The sequence below is a fragment of the Dama dama genome, chromosome 14 (assembly GCF_033118175.1).
Source record: "Dama dama isolate Ldn47 chromosome 14, ASM3311817v1, whole genome shotgun sequence".
Classification (NCBI taxonomy): Eukaryota; Metazoa; Chordata; class Mammalia; order Artiodactyla; family Cervidae; genus Dama; species Dama dama.
In genome coordinates, this window is record NC_083694.1 from 46606119 (window position 1) to 46631615 (window position 25497).

At 55.3% G+C, this 25497-nt stretch overlaps 1 protein-coding gene across 2 annotated transcripts in view; it reads right to left on the bottom strand.

Moving 5' to 3' along the window:
* Positions 1 to 1096: 1096 nt before the first annotated feature.
* Positions 1097 to 25497, bottom strand: part of PRDM16 (PR/SET domain 16) — a 338180-nt gene continuing 313779 nt past the window's right edge. For both annotated transcript variants that reach the window (XM_061160551.1, XM_061160552.1), the window contains 7 exons: positions 23616 to 23785; positions 22915 to 22992; positions 16939 to 17108; positions 16119 to 16293; positions 8326 to 8559; positions 6998 to 7172; positions 1097 to 5839 (listed from right to left, as the gene is read on the bottom strand). In XM_061160551.1, the coding sequence (XP_061016534.1) occupies positions 5705 to 5839; positions 6998 to 7172; positions 8326 to 8559; positions 16119 to 16293; positions 16939 to 17108; positions 22915 to 22992; positions 23616 to 23785 (1137 nt within the window). In that variant the 3' untranslated portion in view covers positions 1097 to 5704. The remainder of the gene's footprint in view (positions 5840 to 6997; positions 7173 to 8325; positions 8560 to 16118; positions 16294 to 16938; positions 17109 to 22914; positions 22993 to 23615; positions 23786 to 25497) is intronic.

The following is a 25497-nucleotide window of genomic DNA, read 5'->3' on the forward strand; positions in this document are numbered from 1 at the left end:
CAGCAAACCACCCATCCGTCATCTATCTACCTACCCATCCATCCATCCATTCCCCCCACCTATCATTCATCCATTGTTCCATCCATCCATTCATAGGTGGATCCACCCACCTATCCATCATCCATCCACCCACACATACATCCATACACACATCTATCCATACATTTATCCACCTATCCACCCATCCATCTGTCCATCTACTATCCATCCACCCATCCATCATCCATCCATCCATCTATCCATCCATTCACCTATTCGTCTATCATCTATTCTTCATTTCTTTGTGCAACCTGACAAATGGGCCCCAAGAAGGAATGCCTGGGTACACAGAAGGAGAGTCTCCCTAGGGGGCTGTGTTTGCTCCTCCTGCAACCTTGGCCTTTGCTCTGCCTTGGTCCATCTGGCCATTGCCGGTGGGTCAGGCTTAGGCCCTGGCTGGGAGCAATGTGTGGGGCAGGCACAGCTGAAGTGGAGGGCTGGCTGGTGGGGAGGTCTGCTTTCAGAGGGGGGAAGATTTGGGGCTGGCCATATAGGATGGGCTTCTCCTCCATCAAGAGGCCCTGGTGAGAGTTCATGGGCATGGGCGCTGGGGGCAGGGACATGCAAGGGTAAGAATACCTGGGGGCAGTTTCATTTGGAGGTGGGCACACCAGTAGGGTGCCATGCCCAGAGGTAGGCCGACCTGGAGATGGACACACCTGAAGGCCACTATGATTGAGAGTAGAAACACCTGGAGGCTGCCGCACCTGGAGGCTGCCACACCTGGGGGCCATACCTAAAGGTCACCTTGTCCTGAGGTGGGCACACTTGGAGGACAGCACAGCTGGAGGCCAGCATGCTCACTGCAAGGCTGTCCCGGGTAGGTGGTGCCCCCTCTGAGCTTGTTCTTTTCTAGAAAACAGGAACAGCAAGGGGACCTGCCCTGGGGGTGGTACAGGAGGATGGCATGAGGGGCTCTTCGTCAGGGCTGGTGAGCCTCCCCACCGGCCACGCCCTGACTCTTGAGTCTGTTCTCACCATCCCTCCCCAGCCTTGCGAGACCTCTGTTCTCCCTGGGTGAATCACGCAGGCACAGAGGCTTAGAAAAGCACACAGATTTATTGCATATCAATCTCATGTATAAATTCATTGTAGCATCGGAAAGATTACATTTGGTATACAGTCCTAGTCTACAGCATCAACCTCAAAATCAGCTTCTCCTAGGCTTCATCTTAAAGACATTTCTCTACACAAGTACATTTGTCTTTATCACAAGCATCATCAAAATGAAATCTGCAGAGTCACTCTCTGAATGATTCCTACACTTGGTATCTTTTCCTTTCCTTCTCCCACAGCGATTTCCATATTAAGAACTGCGTCTTCCATGTGGGCAGTTCAGGACTCCTAGTCTTGAGGACGCAGACTCTAATCACGTATTTAATAAGTGCATCTATGGGATTTTCCTTTTCGTAAAAATTTCACGAACAGACACGATAATGACTACACACGAGCCATGCACAGTTTACTTAGAACAGAAGCAAATTTACAATCGGGGGACGTGGGACATACACCAGCCTCCTTCTCAATGGTTTTTTTTTTTAAAAAAAAAAAAAACATTATGGAGAAAAACCAGACATTTACACTTGATTTCTTTTCAACATTATACAGCTCTAAAAGAAAAAAAAAGAATAAAGAAAAAAAAAAAAACCGAATCATAATGTAACGATGGCGAAGGATGACATGGACGCACAGGTTTGAAGTGTCACCAGCGTACGCGTACGGATGCCCCAAGTTCCGTGTGGACACGGGGCTCAGCTTCCCTCGTTTGGAGGAGAACGAGGAAGAGAAGTGCGCGGAGAAGAACCTTCAGGATAACTTTGTTCATGAGTGAATTGCACATCTGGAAACATAAGCTGCCTTTTCATTCTATTTTCTTTTACTTTTTTTTTTTTCCCCACAAGTGGTAATATGAATCCGTGACAGAAAAGAAAGAAAACATAAACACTGGAATGGCAGGAGGAGAGGGACGCTCCTTGGCATCTTGTGAGGACGTCTTAGTCACAGTATCACTCATCGCTACAGAGACATTCATGGCTTTTGAGACCCGGCTGACCTCCACCGGCCAGGAGCAGCTGTGTCCCCGCGTCCCCAGCCGGGAGGGGAGCGAGGTGCCCGGCTCCCCGTCCATTCCCCGCCACCGCCCCAGGCAGCAGTGCGGGGTGCTCTCCCGGGGATGCTGCCCCTGCCCCTCCCAGGACAGCACAGTGAATAAGCTCAGTAGATTTCAGTCACTTGGGCAGTAGTGGGGGGGGGCTGGGGGCTGGGGCGCCACAATCCAGTGCTTTGAGGCTTCAGGGCTAACACAAGGGATGTGTGTTCAGGCAAGTGCTTTGCGATTGTTCACTGAGGAAGCAGCCAGGATGCAGAAGGACAAGGGCCCTCAGGGTTTACAGGGCCAATCAGTGTCTGGGTGGACTGGCCGCACTCTTGGCATTGTATGGGAAGGCCACTAGGGCTGGGCAGTCTCTCAGGCCCACCCCAGTCACTTATCCCCACCCCAGGGTTCCAGGTGGGATGCAGGAATGCACGCTTCTGGGTTCCAACCAGAGGCTTCTGGGTCCCCCTTATGAAGGGCTGGCTGGCCAAAGGGTCAGCAGTCCTGGGGTCCTACCTGCTTGTCCTGGGAATGAAAGGGTTGGGCCCGAGGTGGGGGTTGGGGTCTGAGGGGCAGAAGAGGGAAGGGTGAGGAGACCTCCTTCCGAATTTCCACTTGGGGGTGAGAGTCAGCAGTCCAGAGAGTGAAGTGGACAAGGCTGGAGTGAAGGGTTCCTAGCACACTAGCCCAGTGGGGTTCCTAGTTTACAGCTCTGACTCCAGCCACCAGCCCACAGATGCACTGGTCGGCCAGGCAGCCGCCAGTTGCATCCGTGCCATGAAGCTGGGTTCTCGGAATTCTCCAGCCTGAGCTCCCAGACCCTCTAGGGCATCCCCCTGGGTCTGAGCAGGTGGCTGGTGCTGGAGCCTGGGGGGCAGAGAAGACCCGGGGAGGGGCAGCTGACTGTGGTTGGGACAACGCTCAACTTTGAGCCCAGGCTTCATGGACCCACCAGGTGTAGGAAATAAGTGCTCTCTTTATCTGAGGGTCCAAGGACAGAACCCTCCCCGCCACCAAATCTGCCAAATGCTCAGGCTGGAGGAGAAACTGGGCTTACTCTAATCATTTTCAAGGGGGACAAAAAACAGGACTGAAAATGTGCAGCCAGGGTTCTTGGGAAAGAAGGAAAGAGTCAGAGTTTAAGGAGATCAGCTGCATAGAGCTAACCATGACTGTCACAGAGAGACCAGAGGTGAATGGAAGGGCCAGGCCGCAGGGAACAGACACTTGGGCCTCTACCTGCCCAAACATCCTGCTTTGGACAGAGAGAGTCAAATCGCAATAAAAAGCACACACCTTATTGTTTAGCAGAAGAAATCATATAATTTGGGTTTACAGAAATGGGGAGGTGGTATCCGAGGTTGATTTTTCAAAGGGGTCCCATTTCGATCGAGGGAGAGTTGGAAATTGCGACACACCAGGTGGGTCCACGGGGGGTGGGGTGAAGGATGCTTCTGAGGCGGTGTGAGCGGCTGTGTCTGTAAATCCTTGTGGTTGCGGCTGCGGCCAGCTCCTCTGCCAGCAGCTTCTCCGACTGCCCTGCGGGCCACATTCCAGCCTGTTCCCACGTGGAAGGCGCTCTGAGTCTGGTACCTTGACCGGATCTGGGAAAGGCCAAATCCTTTCGCTAGGATCTGCGGGTCTGTGCACCCTTGGGGATCCCCATCCACAGGTCTCCACCGCGAAGCCAAACCCCCAGTGCCCAGGCGGACGATTGTCTTGGCCTGGAGAGGCTGGACGGTGGGCCGCTCCATGACTGTTTGTATTTTCACACATTTCTTAGGGCAACTTGGGCAGGTATTTTTTCTCTTCTTCTTGGGATGCTAGTCTTCATTTTTCTTCCGAACAATAAAAGAAATAAATAGAGCACTTGTCTTAAATGCAACTGAAACTCAAATTTAACAAAAACACATGATTGTCTGGAAAACGGGCAGCAGGATTCATTGGGGGGGGGGGACGTGGGGTATTTGGCACATTAAAAATCGCCCCACTCCCTGGTTATTGATCACACAACACACAACCTTATTTCACGGTTTTGGTCCTTCACTAGATACTTATATTAACATTATTTCTTCACAATAAGAATGTCTAATGCCAAAAATACTGTTAAGGAAGAAATAAAATAAGAAAAGAAATGAATTAGAAAAAATTACAAGTTATATACAGATTAAGGTCAATTCCATCAGGGAAAAAAAAAAAAACAACAACAATTATTTGAAATTGGCCCCTATGGGAATAATTTAAAGCCCATCGAGTGGAGAGCAGCCTGGTCCTGGGAGGTGCGGTCCGTCCCCTCCGGGCTGTGCTGTCTTAGCTCTTTGTGGAGGTCGCACCTGGACTCCCGTCCTTCTGGAGCCGGGTCCCGCCCGCCAGGAACCCACACAAAGAGCGAAGTGGCTGTTGTGTCCTGGGGTCTCGGGTGAGCATGGAGCTTGGCAGCCTGGAGCAGAGGAGCCTTGGAGTGCACCCCACAGCAGCCCCTATGGGGGGAGGGGGTGCCCACTCCCTTCCCCTTGTCCATCCGCAGGGGGGGTGGGTGGGTGCTGGAGATCCCAAGATGACCGGCGGGCCCCGCCTTCTGTAGAATGGTTGAGGGGGAGCCAGAGGGGCCTGGCCACTTCTGCGCTGGGGACCAAGTCTCTGCTCTGACCTCCCCCTGGGTTGGGGCCGCTGGCACGAATCCCATGTCACACAATGACAGGCACATCTCTGAGTCCCAGCCTTGGGCCAGCCCAGGACATCGTATCTGACTCCAGGCACAGTCTCAAACTGCTCCCGGGAGTGGGCTCTGCCCCTTGGTTCTGGGGCCGGGGTGCCCAGAATCACCTTGGCTTTACAAACACAGTCAGGGATAGAAAATCTCTCCATTATCTACAGTATAAAGAACACCCCCAAACGCAGGGCTGGGTCCCAGGCAGGTTTGGGTTTGCAAAGAAGCTGAGATTTCAAAGCAATGCAAAATTACTTTTAAAAAACAATTTGCAAGTCACTTTGTGATTTTTTTTTTAAAAATACTGTCTATTTTTAAAACCACATGCTTAAATAGACTCTGTCGTCAATAAGATTACCAAAAGGATCATTCTTGTCATTTTCTTTATAAAAATTGTCAGGGCGATTCCCTCCTTAGAGCACGCCCAGATGTCTGTTCCCTCCCCAGATGTCACACGGCACCCGGGAGAGGCCCACCAGCCTCAGTGTGGGGTTCAAACCCCATCCTTGCCCACGGGGTTGACTCTGTGAGGCAGCCCACAGTGCTGTGCCTGGAGAGTGAGCTGTACCATCTGAAGGCCGTTCTCAAGACTGATGCTTAGAGCCGGTGAAACCCTACGATGGCTCCAAGGATGCCGGGTTCTGAGTTTTCATTGCAAAAATCAGAGTTGGACCATGGAGGGGGAGCAGACGCTGAGGAGTAGTCAGACACAGGTGACAAGGTGGGGGGGTCTCCTCAGCCCCAGGCCGCACCGGCTCCCAAGGCCCTTGCCTCCGTCTTCTGCCATGGAGATTTCTGTTGGGAAGTCGGGGACCCTGGTGGCCTCACTTGGACTCTGACCCCAGCCCCTCTCAGGCCAGTCAGAGGTGGTTGATGGGGTTAAAGGCTCCAGACTCTGGTGTGGCTCCTGCGATGTTCAGCCAAGTGTCCAGAGGGCCCTGGGAGGAGGCGTGGAGGGGAGCATCCTCGGAAAGGGACAGCATCATTGCATACGCCTGCAGGGAGGGGAGGGTACACACAGGATAGCAGGTGAGCGGTGCGGGGTGGGTCCTGTAGACCCCAGGCCAGCCCACCCCTTCCCGGCCTCCCACCCCCTCCAGCTGACCTCAGACCCAGAGGTGAGGCAGGGGGCAAAGGTGTAGGGGGCTGGCCTGCAGATGAGGCATCTTTGCAGAGGGCCACTAAGACCCTCAGCCTCTTTGGGGGCACATCTGCCCTCACAGGTGCCCCTACATCCCTGGTGATCAGCATGGATTCACAGGCAGGCATGCTCTTCAGGGGGACCAGGGTGCTGGTAGTTACTGCTGAGACCCCATCAGGGACGCGCAGGTCCTGCCTGGTGGGCCCTGTCGGGTGTGGAAGACCGTGGTGGTGGCACAGAGCTATTTCAGGGACGTGGTGTGCAGCATTTCTGAGCTAAGAGCAGACATGCCTCTGGCCCAGAGCCCAGCTCGGCCCCCAGAGCGCGAGGGGACGGGACCCGGGGCCTCTCAGAGCAGGTGGGGTGCGGGGTGTCCACCCAAGTTCACACTCCGGACAGGATTAGTAAAGAGACGAAGACAGACACGCAGACGTTTTTGCTCAGACTTGGGTGGGCTGCGGAGAGCTGAGTGGAACCCAAGTCCCTCAGGCTGAAAACAAGCAGGGTCCTGCAGCCCCTAGGCTGAGGGTGAGTCATGCCGGCCAGCCTGTGCCCTGCTGACTCACCATAGTTGCAGCTTGGGGCCCGTGACCCCGACGGGGGAGTGTCCCTCAAGAGGACCCTGGGCTGCCATCACTCCTGCTTGGGCAGAGGCAGAGGGAGGCCAGTGCTGCCACGAGAACAGCGCTGGTGGACACCACCCTCTGGGGACGTGAGGGCCAGGACCCACACGTCCAGGAGCACTGCAGGACTCGGGGAGCACCCTTGTGAGGGGCTGGCTCTCGTTCATCTGCCCTCAACCTCTCCCCACCCTTGCTTTCAAGGAAAGGGAGTCATTTGGGGGTCTCTCTAGCCAAAGCAATGGGCATGGGAGAGCTAGAGTCCTGGGTGTCCCCCATGCAGACATGGGATGGCCACAGAGAGAAGGGAGGTGGTCCCTGGTGGGGGAGGCATGGCTGGGGCCTGCCATCCAGCCTGGGGGAGGTCGGGGCAGGCTCTGGTAGGTACCTACCTGGTTCTTAGCCTGCCTGTACAGGGTCTGTTTTAAAGTCTCAGAATCTAAGGTGGAATTAAGCACATCTTTAACTTCAAACGTTTCCTCAGCTGTTCTGCGGAGATCCAGCCCCTTCCCAAAAGTCGGCATCGGCTCCAAAGCTAAGAGACCGCCTGGTGGTTCCTCAACACACCTGCACCAACGACCGAGAGGGGCCCGCTGTCAGCCTGTCTGGCCTCGGCCAACTCTCTGAGGCCCCATGGCCAGCTCCGTGCCTGCATGCACGCCACAGCGTCTCCACGAGCCACATGCACAGGAGACAGACGCATGGACACACAGACACGTGGACAGAAGCCACATGAATACAGGAAAGTGATGGAGGACACAGAGGAGGTCAGTGCATGCACACACATTGCAAGCACAGGCAGGGCGCTGGGTCCCTGGGGACGGAGGACAGGCTGGGAGCGGGGCAGAGGTCTTGGTTCCCGAAATCTGGGTTGTTCTGGGAGGCCCACTCTCAGGGCCCAAAGTGGGAGGAAGTGGGCCATCTCTGAAGGGCCCGCAGGATCTGCCAGCCACCCCCAGGAGGACCTTGAATGCTGGTTGTGTCACCGGTGCTGAATGTAGGTGGTGAGCAGTGGGGACGCAGCAGGAGAGGCTCTCCTCTGCCAGCTTCCAAAATCATTGGTACTCAATTCCCACCCACAGCCTGCTGGAGGCAGATGTCACTGCTCCTGGTTCTGCAGGGCTGGAGACCACCCATGGGTCCCTGATCAGCTCCTTCTCAGCCTTTGCCTGCCTTGCTCTGCTTCTGGACTGGGTGAAGCATGTGTGTGCGCGCACATGCACACATACATGTGTACAAACATGAACCTGCACATGTGTGCACACACATGCACATCGACACATGTGTATACATGTGTATACATGTGCCCACACGGGCAAGGGTGTGTATGTAGTTGCATGTGTAGTGTTCACACATGTATGTGCGCATATATGTACACGTGCACACACGTGCACGCATGGGCACATGTGCCTGTGTGTACACGTGCACGTGTCCACATGTGTACATGTGCACATTTTCGCGTGTACGTGTGTGTGTACGTGTGTGCACATGTGCATTGTGTGTATGTGTCTGCAGGTATGTGTGCATGTGTGTGTGTGAGTTTCGGGCCTGGTCTCACCCTGACCTGTGCACAGAAGTCCTTGCAGCGGAAACACCTACTAGGGAGAGAGAACCCCGCTGGCAGGGTGGAGGGTGTGGGAGTGAGGTCGCCCCCTCGGTGCTTGCCCGTCTCCCTGCCTGGGGCCCAAGCATTTGGGGCCCACGGAGGGCAGGTGCCCACCTTCGGGTGTGGTCAAAGCCCACGGCCAGGGAGGTGGGTGGCTCCTCGTCCTCATCGTCCTCGTAGGTGCCCTGAGGCTCGGGTGTGGGGGATGCCGTGTCGTCCTGGGACTTCCCTGCCAGGCTGTCATCATCCTCCTCCAGCTCCTCCTCCTCCTCCTCCTCCACGTCCTCTGGCTTCCTGATGGCCAGGCCCGGGCACTGGGAGGTGCCATCCAGGTCCTGGACTTCCGGCCTGAAATGACACGGAGGGAGCTGACCACAGATGTCCTGAGGCAGCCACTTGGTTCCAGTGGCTCTGGCTCCCCGCCATGCTTGATGCCCCCAGCCCCCTCTGACAGCAGCCTGCCTTTCTCGGTCACTAGACTCTCAGAGCTGGGGTTCTGAGCGGCTCATCTTTGCCCTCAGCCACTGTTCGAGTGATTATAAAAGGGAAGGGCACCTGCCCAGGACCAGGTTGGAGCTGGGCGGGAACTGCTGGGTAGCAGGATCCCGTCATGCTGGCGTGGACACTGGGCCACTCAGGGGCTGGCCTGGCGGGCAAGGGGTCCTGGGAGCTGGCACTGGACTTGGGCCCTGCATGAGGGGTGCCCCCAGGGAGGCTCAGAGTGCAGGAAGTGTGTGGCCCCACCCTGATGAGTGCCCACTCTTCCCCACCCACCACGAGGGCATGAGGACCAAGCGGCCCTCTGCAGATGGGGTGTCTGGGACCCGGAGCTCTGGGCCGCGTGGAGTGGGCTGTTGTCAGCAATGGAAACCCTCTAGGGTGAGTGTGTTTCCGAGACTGGGCTGTCTCTCCTGCAGCCCAGACCCCTCCCCTCATCCCCAGGGGTCCCTGTAGCTGGGTGCCTTTCCCATTCTGTGCCTCATTATTGAAAAGAGAAAATGAGCTGTGAGGAAGAGCGTGCCCACTCCTTTGAGAAGATGACAATGGCGTTGTTCAGTTCATCTGCAAGTTCATGACCAGGTGCCGTGGCCACACATGGGCTGGGCCCAAGGCCACCTGGGCAGGTGTCCCACACATGGATGGAGGTGGATGGGGGGCAAGGCACATGCTTCATGAATTGGAGTTCTGGGCCCCCAGATTCCACCCCTTCTGGACCTCACACAGCCCATGGGAGTCCATCCCCTGCTGTTGGGAGAGACTCGGGGTCCTGCTTGAGGTACTAAGGCAAGAGGCGATGTCTTCTCCAAGTGGTCACCATCTCCAAATACAGAGCTGAGTGGACAGGCTGGGAAGCCCCAGGTGGTTCAGTTCTTGGCCACCCCCATCTTCACTTCTCATCTTTCCATGGGAGAGTGTACAGTTGCTGACAGCTGACCTATTCTCCAGGACAGGTAGGACCCTCACATGTCTCCCTTGATGCTGGGCATCAGGCTCATGTCTGTCCACCAGCGGTGAGGACCCCAGAGCCAGGTCCTGCCTCCCTCCCTGGGTCTTGGCAGGTCCCCTTGGGCGGGGTTTGTCATCTCAGAGCCCACGCCCTCCCGGGGAATGCGAGAATAGCCCCCACCCTGAGAGCTGATGGACAGCAAAGGTGGGGAGCTTGGGTCAGGGCAAAGCCCTGTGTGTCATTTAATCAAACCTGAGTCCTGTGCGTTTGTATATAAGCCCCCTCTGTGGGAGCAGCGACCACAAATGAGCAGTTTGTCCTTGCACCCTGCCTCGCCCTGCACAGAAATCTACTCATTCGTGGGAGGCCTGCGTCAAACACTAGCACTCATTGAGGGTGGGGGATGGATATAGCGGGGACAGAGTGGGGAGTCCGGCTGGAGACAGCCTCAGACAGAGAGGAAACCAGGACGAGTGGCCAGGCCTCCAAACAGCTGCCTGGGTGCAGAGTGTCCCCGGGGCCAGCCTAACACAGCACATGGCTGTGGCTCAAACAGCAGGGATCGTCCCTCTCCACTCCAGTCTATTTGTTGTTGTTCAGTTGCTTAGTTGTGTTAGATTCTTTGCGACCCTGTGGACTGCAGCACATCAGGCTTCCCTGTCTTTCACCATCTTCCGGGGTTTGCTCAAACTCATGTCCTTTGAATCAGTAATGCCATCCAAACATCTTGTCCTCTGTTGTCCCCTTCTCCTGCCTTCAATCTTTCCCAGCATCAGGGTCTTTTTCAATGGGTCAGCTCTTTGCATCAGGAGGCCAAAGTATTGGAGCTTCAGCTTCAGCGACAGTTCTTCCAATGAATATTCATGGTTGTTTTCCTTTAGGATTGACTGCTTTGATCTGCTTACTGTCCAACAGTCTCAAGAGTCTTCTCCAGCACCACAGTTCAAAAGCATCAGTTCTTCAGTGCTCACCTGTTTTATGGTCCAACTCTCAGATCTGTACATGACTACTGGAAAAACCATGGTTTTGACTAGATGGACCTTTGTCAGCAAAGAGATGTCTCTGATTTTGAGTACACTGTTTAGGTTTGTCATTGCTTTTCTCCCAAGGAGTAAGCATCTTTTAATTTCATGGCTGCAGTCACCATCCACAGTGATTTTGGAGCACAAGAAACTAAAATCTGTCACTGTTTCCATTGTTTCCCCACCTGTTTGCCATTAAGTGATGGGACCAGATGCCGTGATCTTCATTTTTTTGAATGTTGAATTTTAAGCCAGCTTTTTCACTCTCCTCTTTCACCTTAATCAAGAGGCTCTTTAATTCCTCTTTGCTCTTTGCCATAAGTGTAGTTCATCTGCGTATCTGAGGTTATTGATATTTCTCCTGGCAATCTTAATTCCAGCTTGTGCTTCATCCAGCCTGGCATTTTGCATGATGTACTCTGCATATAAGTTAAATAAGTAGGGTAACAATACATAGTCTTGACATACTTCTTTCCCAATTTGGAACCAGTTCATTGTTCCATGTCCAGTTCTAACTGTTGCTTCTTAACATGCATATAGATTTCTCAGGAGGCAGGTAAGGTGGTCTGGTATTTTCAACTCCCGAAGAATTTTCCACAGTTTATTGTGATCCACACAGTCAAAGGCTTCAGCATAGCCAATGAAGCAGAAGTATATGTTTTCCTAGAATTCTCTAGCTTTTTCTATGATCCAACAGATGTTGGCAATTTGATCTCTGGTTCCTCTACCTTTTCTAAATCTAGCTTGTACATCTGGAAGTTCTTGGTTCACATACTGTTGAAGCCTAGCTTGAAGGATTTTGAGCATTACTTTGCTAGCATGTGAGATGAGTGCAATTGTGTGGTAGTTTGAACATTCTTTGGCATTGCCCTTCTTTGAGATTGGGGTGAAAACTGACCTTTTACAGTTCAGTGGCCACTGCTGAGTTTCCCAAATTTGCTGGCATATTGAGTGCATCACTTTAACAGCATCATCTTTTAGGACTTGAAATAGCTCAGCTGGAATTCCATCACCTCCACTAGCTTTGTTTGTAGCGATGCTTCCTAAGGCTCACTTGACTTCACATTCCAGGATGTCTGGCTCTAGGTGAATGATCAAACCATCCTGGTTATCTGGGTCACTAAGATCTTTTTTTGTATCGTTCTTCTGTGTATTCTTGCCACCTCTTCTTAATATCTTCTGCTTCTGTTAGGTCCATACTGTTTCTGTCCTTTATTGTTCCTATATTTGCATGAAATGTTACCTTGGTATCTCTATTTTTCTTGAAGAGATCTCTAGTCTTTCCCGTTCTATTGTTTCCCTCTATTTCTTTGCCTTGTTCACTTAAAAACACTTTTTTTTATCTCTCCTTGCTATTCTCTGGAACTCTGCATTCAGATGGATATATCTTTCCTTTTCTCTTTTGCCTTTAGCTTCTCTTCTTTTCTCAGCTATTTGTAAGGCCTCAGACAACCATTTTGGCTTTTTGCATTTCTTTTTCTCGGGGATGGTTTTGATTACTGCCTCCTGTACAGTGTCACAAACCTCCATCCATAGTTCTTCAGGCACTCTATCAGATCTGATCCTTTGAATCTATTTGTCACTTCCACTGTATAATCATAAGTGATTTGATTTAGGTCATACTTGAATGACCCTAGTCATTTTCCCTATGTTCTTTAATTTAAGTCTGAATTTGACAATAAGGAGTTCATGATCTGAGGCATAGTCAGCTCCTGATCTTGTTTTTGCTGACTGTATAGAGCTTCTCCATCTTTGGCCACAAAGAATATAATCAACCTGATTTTGGTTTGACCATCTGGTGATGTCATGTGTTGGAAAAGGGTGTTTGCTATGACCAGTACGTTCTCTTGGCAAAACTGTTAGCCTTTGCCCTGCTTCATTTTGTACTCCAAGGCCAAGCTTGCCTGTTATTCCAGGTATCTCTTGACTTCCTACTTTTGCATTCCAGACCCCTATGATGAAGGACATCTTTTTCTTGGTGTTAGTTCTAGAAGGTCTTGTAGGTCATCATAGAACTGTTCAACTCCAGCTTCTTCAGCATTAGTGATTGGGGCACAGCCTTGGATTACTATGATATTGAATGGTTTGCCCTGGAAATGAACAGAGATCATTCTGTCGTTTTTGAGATTGCACCCAAGCACTGCATTCTGGACTCTTTTGTTGACTATGAGGGCTACTTCATTTCTTCTAAGGGCTTCTTGCCCATAGCAGTAGATATAATGGTCATCTGAACTAAATTCACCCATTTCGGTTCATTTTAGTTCACTGATTCCTAAAATGTTGGTGTTCACTCTTGCCATCTGCTTGACCACTCCAATTTACCTTGATTTATGGACCTAACATTCCAGGTTCCTATGCAATATTGTTCTTTACTGCCTCCGACTTTATTTCCATCACCAGTCATATCCACAACTGGGCGTTATTTTTGCTTTGGCCCTGTCTCTTCATTCTTTCTGAAATTATTTCTCCATTCTTCTCCAGTAGCATATTGGGCACCTACCGACCTGGGGAGTTCATCTTTCAGGGTCATATCTTTTTGCCTTTTCATGCTGTTCATGGGGTTCTAAGGCAATAATACTGAAGTGGTTTGCCATTCCCTTCTCCAGTGACCACATTTTGTCAGAACTCTCCACCATGACCCGTCCCTCTTGGGTGGCCCTACACAGCATGGCTCATAGTTTCATTGAGTTAGGCAAAGCTGTGGTCCATGTGATCAATTTGGTTAGTTTTCTGTGACTGTGGTTTTCATTCTGTCTGCCCTCTGATGGATGAAGATAAGAGGCTTGTAGAAGCTTCCTGATGGGAGGGACTAGCTGTGGGGAATACTGGGTCTTGTTCTGGTGGGCAAGGCCATGCTCAGTAAGTCTTTAATCCAATTTTCTGCTGATGGATGGGGCTGTGTTCCCTCCTTGTAGTTTGGCCCGAGGCCAAACTATGGTAGGGGTAATAGTGGCTATGGCAACCTCCTTCAAAAGGACCTATGCAGGCATGCCAGGGCTCCCCGGACTGTTGTAGTCAGTGCCCCTGACCCTGCAGCAGGCCACTGTTGACCCATACCTCTGCCAGAGATTCCCAAGCACACACAGGTAAGTCGGGCTCAGCCTCTTATAGATGCCCCAGATGCAGGTGTCTCAGGGCTGGTGACTCCTCCCAGCCCCTTCCCTGGACTCTGGTGCTTTGCTGGTGATCCCTGGGGCTCCTCTGCTTGTGGACGCATCACCCGCTCTGCTTCACCTTCACGTGGTGTCTCCCATGCATCCATGTCCAAATGTCCCCATTTTCTTTTTCTAAAAAAGTCTATTTATTTACTTTTGGCTATGCTGGGTCTTCAATGCTGCATGGGCTTTCTCTAGTTGCCGTGAGCTGGGGTTACTCTCTAGTTGCAGGGCATGGGCTTTGCATTGTGGGGGCTTCTCAATGGAGCCCAGGCTCTAGGGTGTGCAGGCTTCAGGAGTTGTGGCTTTGTTGCCTTGAGGCCTGTGGGATCTTCCCAGACCAGGAATCAAACCCACGTCCCTTGCATTGGCAGGTGGATTCCCAGCCACTGGACCACTAGAGAAATCCCAAATCTCTCCCTTTTCTAAGGACACCAATCCTATCGGATATGGGCCACCTGACTTCAGAATATCGTAACTAATTACACCTGAGAAGATCTTATTTCCAAATCAGGTCACTCTGAGGGGCTGGAGGTTAGGATGTCAACAGAGGAATTTGGGGAGGGAACAGAGTTTGGCCCAGGGGTTTCTGGGATCAGGAAGCCTGGCAGGCCCTGAGTTATAATGGACTGTCAAGAAAAGACTACTGGTTCTGGATGGTGTTAACACTGGGCCCCAACAGAACTGCCAGCATCCTAGAACTTTCTGCACATTAGCTGACAAACATCAACCGTCAACATGGTCCCACTTCTGACAATGATGTGGGGGCACCTCCAGTGGGGAGAGGCCGTCCGAGGGCCTGGTCTGTGGGCTGGCTCTGCCCTGGGCTTTCTGAGGGGTGTGGGGCCGGTGTCTGAGTCTCACTCACTGCCCCCACCTCTGGGGCCTTGGCTGAAATGCTGCTCTGTGGGGTCAGGGTGGTGCCAGCCCCTCTTCCCTCTGGGGACACCCCATCTTTCCTGGTGGCTCTCCTGGGGTGTCCTCTGTCTGGCTGAGAGCTGGGCCTGCCACTCAGGGACAGCGTTGGGGGGCTGTCCACCCCAGGGAGGACGCCCCTGGCATGTCCTTGTCAGCTCCCCATCTGGCTCTGCCCTGGGCACAGGGGTCCACAGCTCAGGGGAGGCTTTATCAGCCTCATGGCCTGACTCCTGGATGCTCAGGTTCATGACTTACTCTGAAGGTGGAGACCTCAGAGCTTGAACCATGGATGGCTCTCAGAGGCAGCCCAGAGTGCTGCCAGAATGAAGCTCGCCACGCTGGGCACAGATGGCAGGGCTGGGCTCCCACTAGACCATCACACGTGACTAGAGCCAGGGATGGACCCAGGCACTTGGTTGGCCGCCCCCTGATATCAAGGTCTTTGGTGCCTGGCAGGGTGGGGCTCTGGTACATGCAGCCCACGGCCAGCCTCTCCCATGTCCCCTCCTCTGAGTCCACCCAGGCACCAGGTGGGATCACCTTCCTGGACATGGATTTAAGACTCAGAAGAACCAGAAACAGCCCGAGCGCCAAGCCCATGTGCCCACTTGTGGATTCTGAAGGTCTGCTCAGTGCTCCTGCTCTGCCTCAGGAATCCCAGGGGTGAAGGAGATGCAGCCCACCTGCGGGGAGCAGACAGGCCCCCGGGAAGCCGGGTGTCCTGGGTGGGAGGGCACTGGGCCCTGGGCTGGCAGCCCACCCATGGACAGAAGGGTTGGAGCCAGGCGCCCAGTCCTCGGGGCCTCATTTCCTCTGCAGAAGCAGGGGAGCATGTCCCTAAGCACTAGGAGTCCAGTGTCTCTGAGTCTCTCTGCCGCTGAGGCTTGGATCAAGGGAATGTGTTACAGCCTCTACATCTTAGGATCCCAATTCTTCCATTTTCCTGCCTGTGTGTGTGTTTAAAGGAGCAGCACTCTTGCTAGAAACCGTTCGTGTGTCAAATTGAATGAGTCTGTCCTGGAGTTCAGAGGCATGGTGGATCTAACAAAAGGAGCCCTCAGCTGGATGATGTCTCACAGCACGTGTTAACACTGCAGGCCAAACCGTGCATTGAGGCCCGTGTGCTGGTGGCACCGAGAGTGTGACACCCGCCATCCGGCCGGGGTGCTTGTTCTCTGCAGATGCAGAGAGCTGAGGCAGGGGGGTGGTGGGTGGGAAGGGAGCCAGCTGCAGAACCTGCAGGCCTCGCCTTCTGCTGTGGGCCTGGGGTCTCTGGTGCTATGGTGGGGGCCTGCTGTGAGCATGACCATACAGGGAACCATATAGAGTCCAGACCTTCCTGGGACCCTGGGATGTGTTTCTTACCGTTTGTCCGTTCGTGTTGATGCTTGGTTCATCTCACTGTTGGCAATAAAGTTTCTGATTTCAGAGAAATAGGAGTCTTCCTTCTCATCTAAAAGTGCGTGGTTGTCCGACTCGGAGGTGGGGGAGGAGGCGCTGGTCCCCAGGTGGTTGGTGAGGACCCCCGCATGCTGGCTCACTGCGGGGAGTGGGGAGCATCAGAGGAGGGCACCCCTTGGCTGCACCCCGCCCTCTGTGGCACAGCGGGAGGGGACAGGTGGCTGGAGGGGTGCACATGTGGGGCACTCTTAGGGAACACCCCCTTAGGGAAACCTGAGCGTACAAGGTTCCCCTGAGGGAAGATGGCTTGAGGGGTTTCTGCAAACTTTCCCCTAGGACTAGCCTGTGTGCCCCCTCCTCTGCCCTCCTCTCTCCACCCTGCTCCCCGCCCCCACCCATCATCCCCATCCTCCAGGTCCCCCTCCTCATTCCCAGCACCCCGCCCCACCCATCACCCCATCCTCCAGGCCCCCCTCACCCATCTTCAGCATCCCACCTCTGCGACCTGTCACCCGCATCCTTCCAGGTCCCCGTCTCCCTGCTCTCAGCACACCCCGACCCATCACCCCATCCTTCAAGCCTCCCATCCTGCTCCCCACCCCCCACCCGTCACCCCCGTCCTCCAGGCACCCCTCTGCCCCCAGCACCCCTCGCCCGTGGCCCGTCACCCCCATCCTCCAGGCAACCCCTGCCCCCCGCACCCCTCACCCGTGGCCCATCACCCCATCCCCCAGGCCCCCCAGGCCCCGCAGCCCTCCTCCACGGCCGCCCCTTGCGCCCCCACCTGGCGCGTGCTCGTGCTCGTGTTTCTTCAGGTGCCTGTCCAGGTTGGTCTGCTGCCCGAAGCAGCGGTTGCACAGGTGGCACTTGAAGGGCTTCTCCTTGTTGTGGATGTTCCGCACGTGCCGCTGGAGGTTGGAGGAGATGCTGAAGGAGCGGTCGCAGTACTTACACCTGGAAGACACGGCGCCTCAGCGGAGCCCCTGCCCACACAGCCTCCCTGAGGCCCCTGGACCACGGCGGAGAGCTGGAAGGCGGTACCAGCCAAGTGTCCCTGGAAGCAGGTGTCCCCCGCATCCCTGACTCTGGGCGGCGGATGCTGTGGGACTGTGCCCCAAGCTGGCAGAGGGGACCACTGGGGCTTGTGCCCTGGGGTGGGCAGCACTGGGACTCTCTGGTGTCTCCTGGCATCTCTCCCCTCTCTGCTGTCCTGCCCGCCCAGCCCAGAGTCCACAGCAGAGGGTGGCGTGCTCCAGGCAGCCTCAAGGGGGCGGCCGAGCACCAGGAAAGATGCTCGCAGCAGCTCTTTCCGGAAGGGAGCCCAGACCCGCTGCCTGCAGCTTTCCTCCCTGGCAGACAGACCCCTACTCTGGCCTGGTCCCAACTCCTCTTAATGGGTCCTCAAGCAGACCCATTGCCCTTGGGGACTCAGCTTGCCAATCCACTAGCAGGCTGTAGGGCCACACCAACCCTCCTCTGCCCCAGGTTGATGGGGGCTCCCAGCCTCGCTCCATCAGATGGCCTCTTGCCCACAGACCCCTTTGGTGGAGGTGCCCCCAGAACTGTGCATTTGGTTTATCTTAGTGCCCTCCCAGGGGCATCTGCTGCCAGGCTGCATGGCACACTTGGGAAGTGAAAAAAGACACTCTTTCCTCAGACGCTTCGGTTGTTGGAGTATCATGACACAAAGTTTATCAGAGCAAAGCATGAAGTTGCCACAAGGGGCAATATGAGATGTCTGGTGTGTGTAGGGTCCCTGTGGGTGTGGGGCCTCTCCCAGAGCAGAGGAGGGAGGGAGGGTGTCCCCCAGGTTACCACAGGGGACCAACAGTGAGGGCCTGAGGGATACCAGTACCAAGAAGCAAGAACCAGAGAGAGGGTGGGGCGCGGGGGCCTAAGGACCCACAGCACAACTCTGCAGAGAGGGTTCCTCCCATCGCAGGGGTCCAGGCCGTCACCATTGGCCGGCCACTCCCACCCACCCAGCATGTCCAGCGGGGCCACGGCAAGAGGACTCCGGCTCTGAGTCTCCAGTCACACCTGTGTGTCAGTTTGCTCATGCACACATGTGGGGCTATATGTGCATGCTTACAGGTAAATGTGTGGTAGGTGTGCACATGTGTTGGTGGGTACACTCGTATGCTTCTGGTCTCAGAACTTCTCCAGGGATGCCCCTCCAAGGCTCAGAGGCACAGGAGCACTGAGATATCCATCCCTGAGCTCAGCTATTTCCCTGTTTTGGGAACAGGCTCCCGTGGAATGAGAAGCAGAGAGGCGAGCACGGCAGAGCGCTGACCAGGCAGGCCCTTCTATGCGGCCAGTGTGGCGGGGCAGGGCTTGGGAGACTAAGTCCGCTCAGAGGGTGTGGCTGGGAGGTGCGGGGACCTATCCTGAGGACACAGCCTGGCATTCCTGTGGGGGCTGGTGGCTGTGCTCCAGCACAGCGTAGTGGTCACGAGCACTCAGTCATGTGGACGGGGACATGTTTGAGGACACTCCGGGGCCCTGGCCTCTCACCCCAGTGCCGCCCGCCCACTTAGGAGGCGCTGGCCTGACACTTGACATTCAGAAGCTGGCCCTGCCCAGGGAGTCCGGGCAAACCCAGTATCCCTGGGTCCCTGAGACAGGAAGCTTGACACCTCTCGGCTGGCCGCTGGGGCCTGGGGCTGAGCTTTTCCTGCTCAAATCTGGTGGCAGCTCTCTGTGGTGGGAGGGTGAGAGCCCCCAAATTCCCACCCCTACCTGTGGGTGGCTTCCCCCTACCCGTAGGGCTTCAATGGTGGCTCAGACGGTAAAGAATCTGCCTGTAACACAGGAAACCTAGGTTTGATCCCTGGGTTGGGAAGATCCCCTGGAGGAGGAAATGGTAACCCAGTCCAGTATTCTTGCCTGGAGAATCCCCATGGACAGAGGAGCTTGGTGGGCTATAGTCCACGGGATCACAAAGAGTTGGACACAACTGAGTGACTAACACTTTCACCCAGGGGATAACACTTGTGGGATGGGCCCCGCTTGGAGGAGCCCAGACTGCTCCCCTGATGTGATTCTGGGACTTCATTTACTCAGTTCCCGAGGCTTCCAGATGCTGCCTGAGGCCAGACTCATGCTGGCTGCCTCCACAGCAGATGGGCTAAGAGCTGTCCATGATCCATGCACTAGCCCCCCGAGTTCCTTCCAGCCACCCCTGTGGCCCTGGGGCTGGCCTGCTGGGCCAGCTGAGCTGCCACCGGGACCCCGGGAGCCCCGAGGACGTGGGGCCTCAGACCTCCCACAGCCACGTAACATTCAGCAGCCTTGACTTGGACCTACGTCCCAGTTGCCGGCACCAGGAGGGTGGCTGTCTTTTCTTTTACAGCCGGGGTGACGAAGCAGTGGGACCGGGGCTTAAAACCCTCTCCCCGCTGGGCTGAGCAGAGATGCTCACATGTGCTCTGACCCAGCGACTCCCTCTCAATAGTCCAGAAAGGAGGACTTTTATATCCCTGCCTGCACTGTCTCGCTTCTCAACTCTGCCCCCGACACACCCTCAAACCCACAGAAACCCTCACCCCCCAGTGCTGCCAGGCTCGCCTGTAGGGCAAGTACAAGGCCAAGCTGGCCCCAGCCCATCCAACAGCCTTCCCACAGGCTGCATGGGGTGCCTGCCTTGGTCTACATGGATATCTGCACACTCAGCTTTCCTTTCCTGTGTCTTTGGAAAAGCAGGGACCCTCTGTGAGCGGCCGTGCAGCATCTTGGAGCAGTGGGACCGCTGAGTGAGAAACAGGACTGGATGAGGAGCTCGGTCACCGGCCTGAGCACCGTCACTCCCCAACCTCGGCTGGCGGTAGGGGCCGGGAGAGCAGCCACGCGTTCAATTTGGTCACAGGGTTCTGAATCTGGCCCTCTCCTGGTTCTAATCTAAATAAATGGCCCAGAGAAGTGCATCTGAAATTTAGGGGACTGGTGAGCCCAGGGCTGCGAGGGAGCAGGGCTCTCAGAGCAGCTGGAATTTGCGTTGTAAATAAGCTGACAAGTGGCTAGTGAAATTTATGGCTGTGCCATATAAAATAGCACACCATTGCACTCCAACAGGAATGGGCAAGCAGAGACTGGCCAGCCGAGGCAGCGGGCAGCCAGGGGACCTTGCTGTGACCGCGTCTGCTCCCGCCCTGGGGAAGCCAGCGGTGTTGAAGACACAGCGCTGAGTGGGGAGAGTGAAATGGCCCCTGGGGGGTGGCTGTGTCCACTCTGGGACCTAGTGGAACCACATCAGCCACCAGAGAGAGAAAGGCTTTAGGTAACTGTAAAAACCAGGAAAGGAAAGAAAGAAGAGATTTTGTAACCCTGTGCTGTGTGCTTATTTGCTCAGTTCTGTCCGATTATTTGCGACCCAATGGACTGTGGCCTGCCAGGCTCCTCTGTTCATCGGGATTCTGAGGCAAGAATACTGGAGTGGGTTGCCATGCCCCCCTCCAGGGTATCTTCCCAACCCAGGGATGGAACCCAGGTCTCTCATATTGCAGGTGGATTCTTTACCATCTGAGTCACCAGGGAAGCCCAAGAATACTGGAGTGGGTAGCCTATCCCTCCTCCAGCAGATCTTCCCGACCCAGGAATCGAACCGGGGTCTCCTGCATTGCAGGCGGATTCTTTACCAGCTGAGCTACCAAGGAAGCCCTTTGTAACCCAGGCTTAACAATAAAATGAACAAAGACCAGACACATATGTGCCACCCTGGTAACAGGACCTTGCTGGGCACGTGGACTCAACACAGCTAGCAGGACGGGGAGCTGTGGCGGAAACGATCTGCAGATGGGGGGAGGTGAGCATCCTTAGAGCCGGAGTCTCAGGTCCCATCAGGAGCCCACAGCCAGCCCACGGGTATCCAGAGTGGGACTCAAGACCCCCCACCCACCTCTGGGCAGCAGCTGGAGGGACCCTGGACAGGCTGCCAGGACAGAGGAAGCAGCCCCCCTCCTTCCCACATCTCAACAAGCCCTACGTGCTGGAGCTTGAAAAAACATCATCAACTGCTCCTCGTCTCCCAGCCCCACTCAAAGATGTCTAAACTAAGACACCGGCCCAGCCGGGCAGAGGTTTGTCACACTAAGGGGTCTGTCTTTCTCTTGCTTGTGGGGGCACCCACCCACCAGCCGGGCCTCCGTGGGCACACACGCAGTGCACACATGTGGGGTACAGACAGGCGGCAGCGGTTTTCATTGGCGTCACTGGGGTGACCTGGCCTGTGCCAGCACTGGCCTTCTGTGGATGGACTTGCATTTTCCTTCCTCCAACTGAAGCCCCTCCAATTCCCAAAGTGAGGCCAGATGCCCCAGTGACGTCACAAGACAGGCCCACACCCTGAACTCCTCATTGTGGCTGCCTTGAGCTAGATACGGTCAGGATTTGCAATGCCAACTTTCAAAGCAATTATTGTTACTCGCGTCGAAACTCACAGATTGAAAGAGCAAAAGAAATCAATGATAATTAAATCCTTCTATAAACATGGACCTGAACCCCTAGGGGCTCTTATATGCAACCCTGTCCAGAAGTTGGTTCTCCTTACGGAAACACACCCGGCTCCTTGTCCGGGAGAGAAGCAGGCTAAGCCCGCCTTTGTTAAGTTGTAAGTCACTTTTGGAGGGGAACGGGGTTGGGGGGCTGTGTGCTGGGGGCCAGCTGAGGGCACTGAGCAGATGACTGAGCTGATGCTTACCCGGCTGGGACAGGGCCTGGGGGCTGTGATGCCTGCAGGAGTCCCTGGGGCTGCCCTGCCCAGAGATGGGGATACACCCTCACTCTCCTGGACCCATGGGTCACTCCCAGCTGTGTGCCCAGAGGACAGAAGTCTGATGCTGCCCACTTAAAACAATGTCAGACCCTTTGCTCCCGACGGCCGCTGTCTACCAGACAGCCCAGGATATCGTCCTGACATTGGGACCAGCATCCCCCAATTTGTCTTAAGGTCTCCATCCCCTGGGACTCCTGGGGCCCCGAAAGCCAGGATGTTATCCTCAGCTCTTTTCTTGCCCGACAAATGCCCTAGGCACCAAGGGAAAAGGCCAGAATGGTCGGCAAGCATGACCGTGAGCTTGGACCCTGGCAAGTTAGGGGCATCTCTGAGCTTGGGGCTCCAAGGCTTTGAAATGGGGTGATGTCCCCACCAGTTGTGAACATGAAATGTAGAGGCTCTCGCAGCCCCCACACGCTTGCAGCCACATTCTGCAGGGAGGGGACGAGGCACCGAGGAGCGAGGTGAGAGCAGGCAGGGCTCCCGTCCAGGGTGGTCGGGGCCACCTAGGTGAATCCTCAGGACGCCCCCAGCTTGGGTAGGATCCAAGTTTGCATGGGGCTTCTTCTCTGAGACCAGCCCACCCTGCCTGAGGGGCTCACCCTGGTCCCGTGCCCAGGCTGAGGTCAGCAATGGCCAGTGGTCGTGGGGAGGTGAGTGGAGGTGGGCTGGGTGGCGGTGACGCTGAGGCTCCCCCTCCATACAGACCACCCCTGGGCCTGGCTTCATTCTCCAGTTGACACCCCAGTGGCAGGAGAGAGGGCTGCTCCCAGACACCCTCCGAAGTCAGTGGGCAGGAACCTTCCAGAAGCCTGATCTTTACAATATTCCCAGGTGCGTGAGGGCTGAGTGGCCAGGACACAGCGACCCAGTGAGTGACCTGGAGCAAGGTCAAGCATTGCTCCCACCCGCTGCCCGTCCCATGGCAGGGGAAGGGGAGGTCTGCCATGAGTCTGCCTCCCCCACCCCAACTGGGCGGGCTCCTACCTGTATGGCTGCTCCCCGGTGTGCGTCCTCAGGTGTCTCGTGAGGTTTGCTGACCGGGGGAAGATCTTGCCACAGTACCTGGGGGGTGACGGTGGGGGAGGGATCCGTCAGGCAGGCGCTTTGCCATAGATGCGGGCACCCAGGTATTTTCTGGTGCTGTTTCTCCCACACCTGGGGGCAGGTAACCCACTGCACACCCTGGATTTCAGTCTCTCCTTGGCCTCGGGGCCCAGCTGAGTGTCACAGAGAGGCTGGACACACACCACTGGGCAGCCGGCGCTGGCCCACGCCCGCCCGCTTAGGGCCGTGCCCCTGCCCCAGGCAGTTTCTCGGTCCCTAGCCCGGCCTGCACAGGCTTGCGCAGCCAGGGACGGGCTGTCTCTCCCTAGCACTGGGCTTCCCACCACCCCCAGAGCTGGGGTTAAACATGGACCAACAGCCTTAGCTTCCGGCTTGGAAATTCCAACCTGCTGGCCAAGGCTGCATTTTCTCGTGTTCACTGGAGCACAGCTTGGTGGGGGGACATGTGGATATTTTCAGGGAATGACCTCAAGGGGACAATGGCCGGTGGGTAGCCGGTGGGCTACCATGCCAGACCCTGGTTGAGACTGAGCTTTTTTCCTGGAAGTGCAGCTTCATGGGCCCATGTGGCACCTGTGGCCACCTCGCTGGGGCTGCCCCAGGGGCTCACCGCATCTCACCTGCACGTGTATCGCTCCTTGCCCTTCCTGAGGATGGGGTCTGAGAGCGTCGGGGGCGGGGACCGGAAGTTGAAGGGGTGGTGTGGGAGGGGCTGCAGGGAGCTGCCAGAGTCCACCTTCATGGCCGCGAAGCTCTCCAACTTCTCCGTCATGGTCTCAATGGCTGACATCTGTTGGCAGGAGAGAGAGAGAGGCCATGGGGCTCCCCTGCACCACCCGTCTTGATGCACCTGGACCCACCCTCACACCTGGGAATCCTGGATGACTGAGCATGGGTCATGGACAAGCAGGCTATCATTGGAAACAGTGACCTTCTTCTTGGCCACTGGGCTGGGTTCTTTCACTTTCTGCAGCCAGCCCTGCTCTGGTCCTTGCTTGGAACCCCGTCACAGTCCAGGGTCCAGGCTGGGGGAGCTGCAGCTGACCATCACCTGCCAGCCCCCTGGTGAAGCAGGTCATTGACAGTTATGATCACAGAGCGCCTTACTTTGAAACCAGCCAGCAAGCCCTGCTGGCTTGATCCCTGGCTAGCACTCCTAATGGTTAATTTGGGCTGAAGACAGAATTATACCCTTTTTTGTTCGTTTTTTTGAGTGGTCAAAAAATTTAGTTAGTGTTGGTCGTTCAATCTTGTCTAATTCTGCAACCTCAAGGACCGCAGCCTGCCAGGCTCCTCTGTCCATGGGATTTTCCAGGGAAGACTGCTGGAGTGGGTTGTCATTTCCTTCTCTAGAGGATCTTCCCAACCTGGGATCGAACCCAGATATCCCACATTACAACCAGATTCTTTACTGAGCTACCAGTGAAGTGAAGTGAAGTCACTCGGTCACGTCCGAGTCACTCAGTCATGTCTGATTCTTTGCGACCCCATGGACTGTAGCCTACCAGGCTCCTCTGTCCATGGGATTTTCCAGGCAAGAGTACTGGACTGGGCTGCTATTTCCTTCTCCAGGGGGTCTTCCCAACCCAGGGATTGAACCTGGGTCTCCTGCATTGTAGTAAGATGCTTTACCATCTGAGCCATCTGGGAAGTCAAGCTACCAGAGAAATCCCCAAAATTAAGATAGCTATCTGAATCTCAGATTAAAAGATGACTTATAAACCTGAAACACCACCACCACCTAGTGGCAGCAGGCCATAACTGCAGGCAAAGTGCTAAAAAGAAATTCAATAGTGTAAGAACGGACTCCCCCATGGAAAGCCAAAGCCAACTGACGTGGCACAGGATGTGGTGACATGGACTGGAGGGGCTGCCTGTCTGCTCCTTGGAGATACCAAGGGCTTGCCTGGGGAGGAGAAGGGAGCTGCTTTCTCCTGGCATTGCTCATTTCACTTGGTGGGCAGGGTTCCGACTAGAATCCTGTGCCTGCCTTGGGGCTGGGGGACAGAGGCAGGGAGGGGGCTGCACAGGCCTTAGCAGCACTTCTCCTCTCTGCCTGAGACTGCCTGCTGCAAGCCAGGCCCTGTGGGAGGCTGGGATGAAACTGAGAAAGAAAGAGTTTTCATTGTGTCTGGAGTCCCTCAGGGTTTAGGCTGGGGAACAACTGAATGGTTTCGGTAAGACACCAGAAAGGGGTTAACAAACAGAAGATGGGGTCCATCCTATGGCTGAGGCCCACCTCAGACCATTTCATCAGGGGACTTACTAGAGACCTCTCCCACCCCCACCCCCACCCCCCACCCCTGGCTCAGGGGCAGGCAGCAGGGGTGGCTGGTTGAGGGAGTGGGCAGAAGAGACAATGGGCAGCCGGCCCCCTGCCAGGCCCCTCTTCCTCAGGCCTGGGAGGGTCCAGCCCGCCCGGCCCACTTTGCTTGATCAGATATTCCCGGCCAAGCTCCCACACAAACACAAAAACAGGATGTGCCTGGCTGGCTTGCCTGC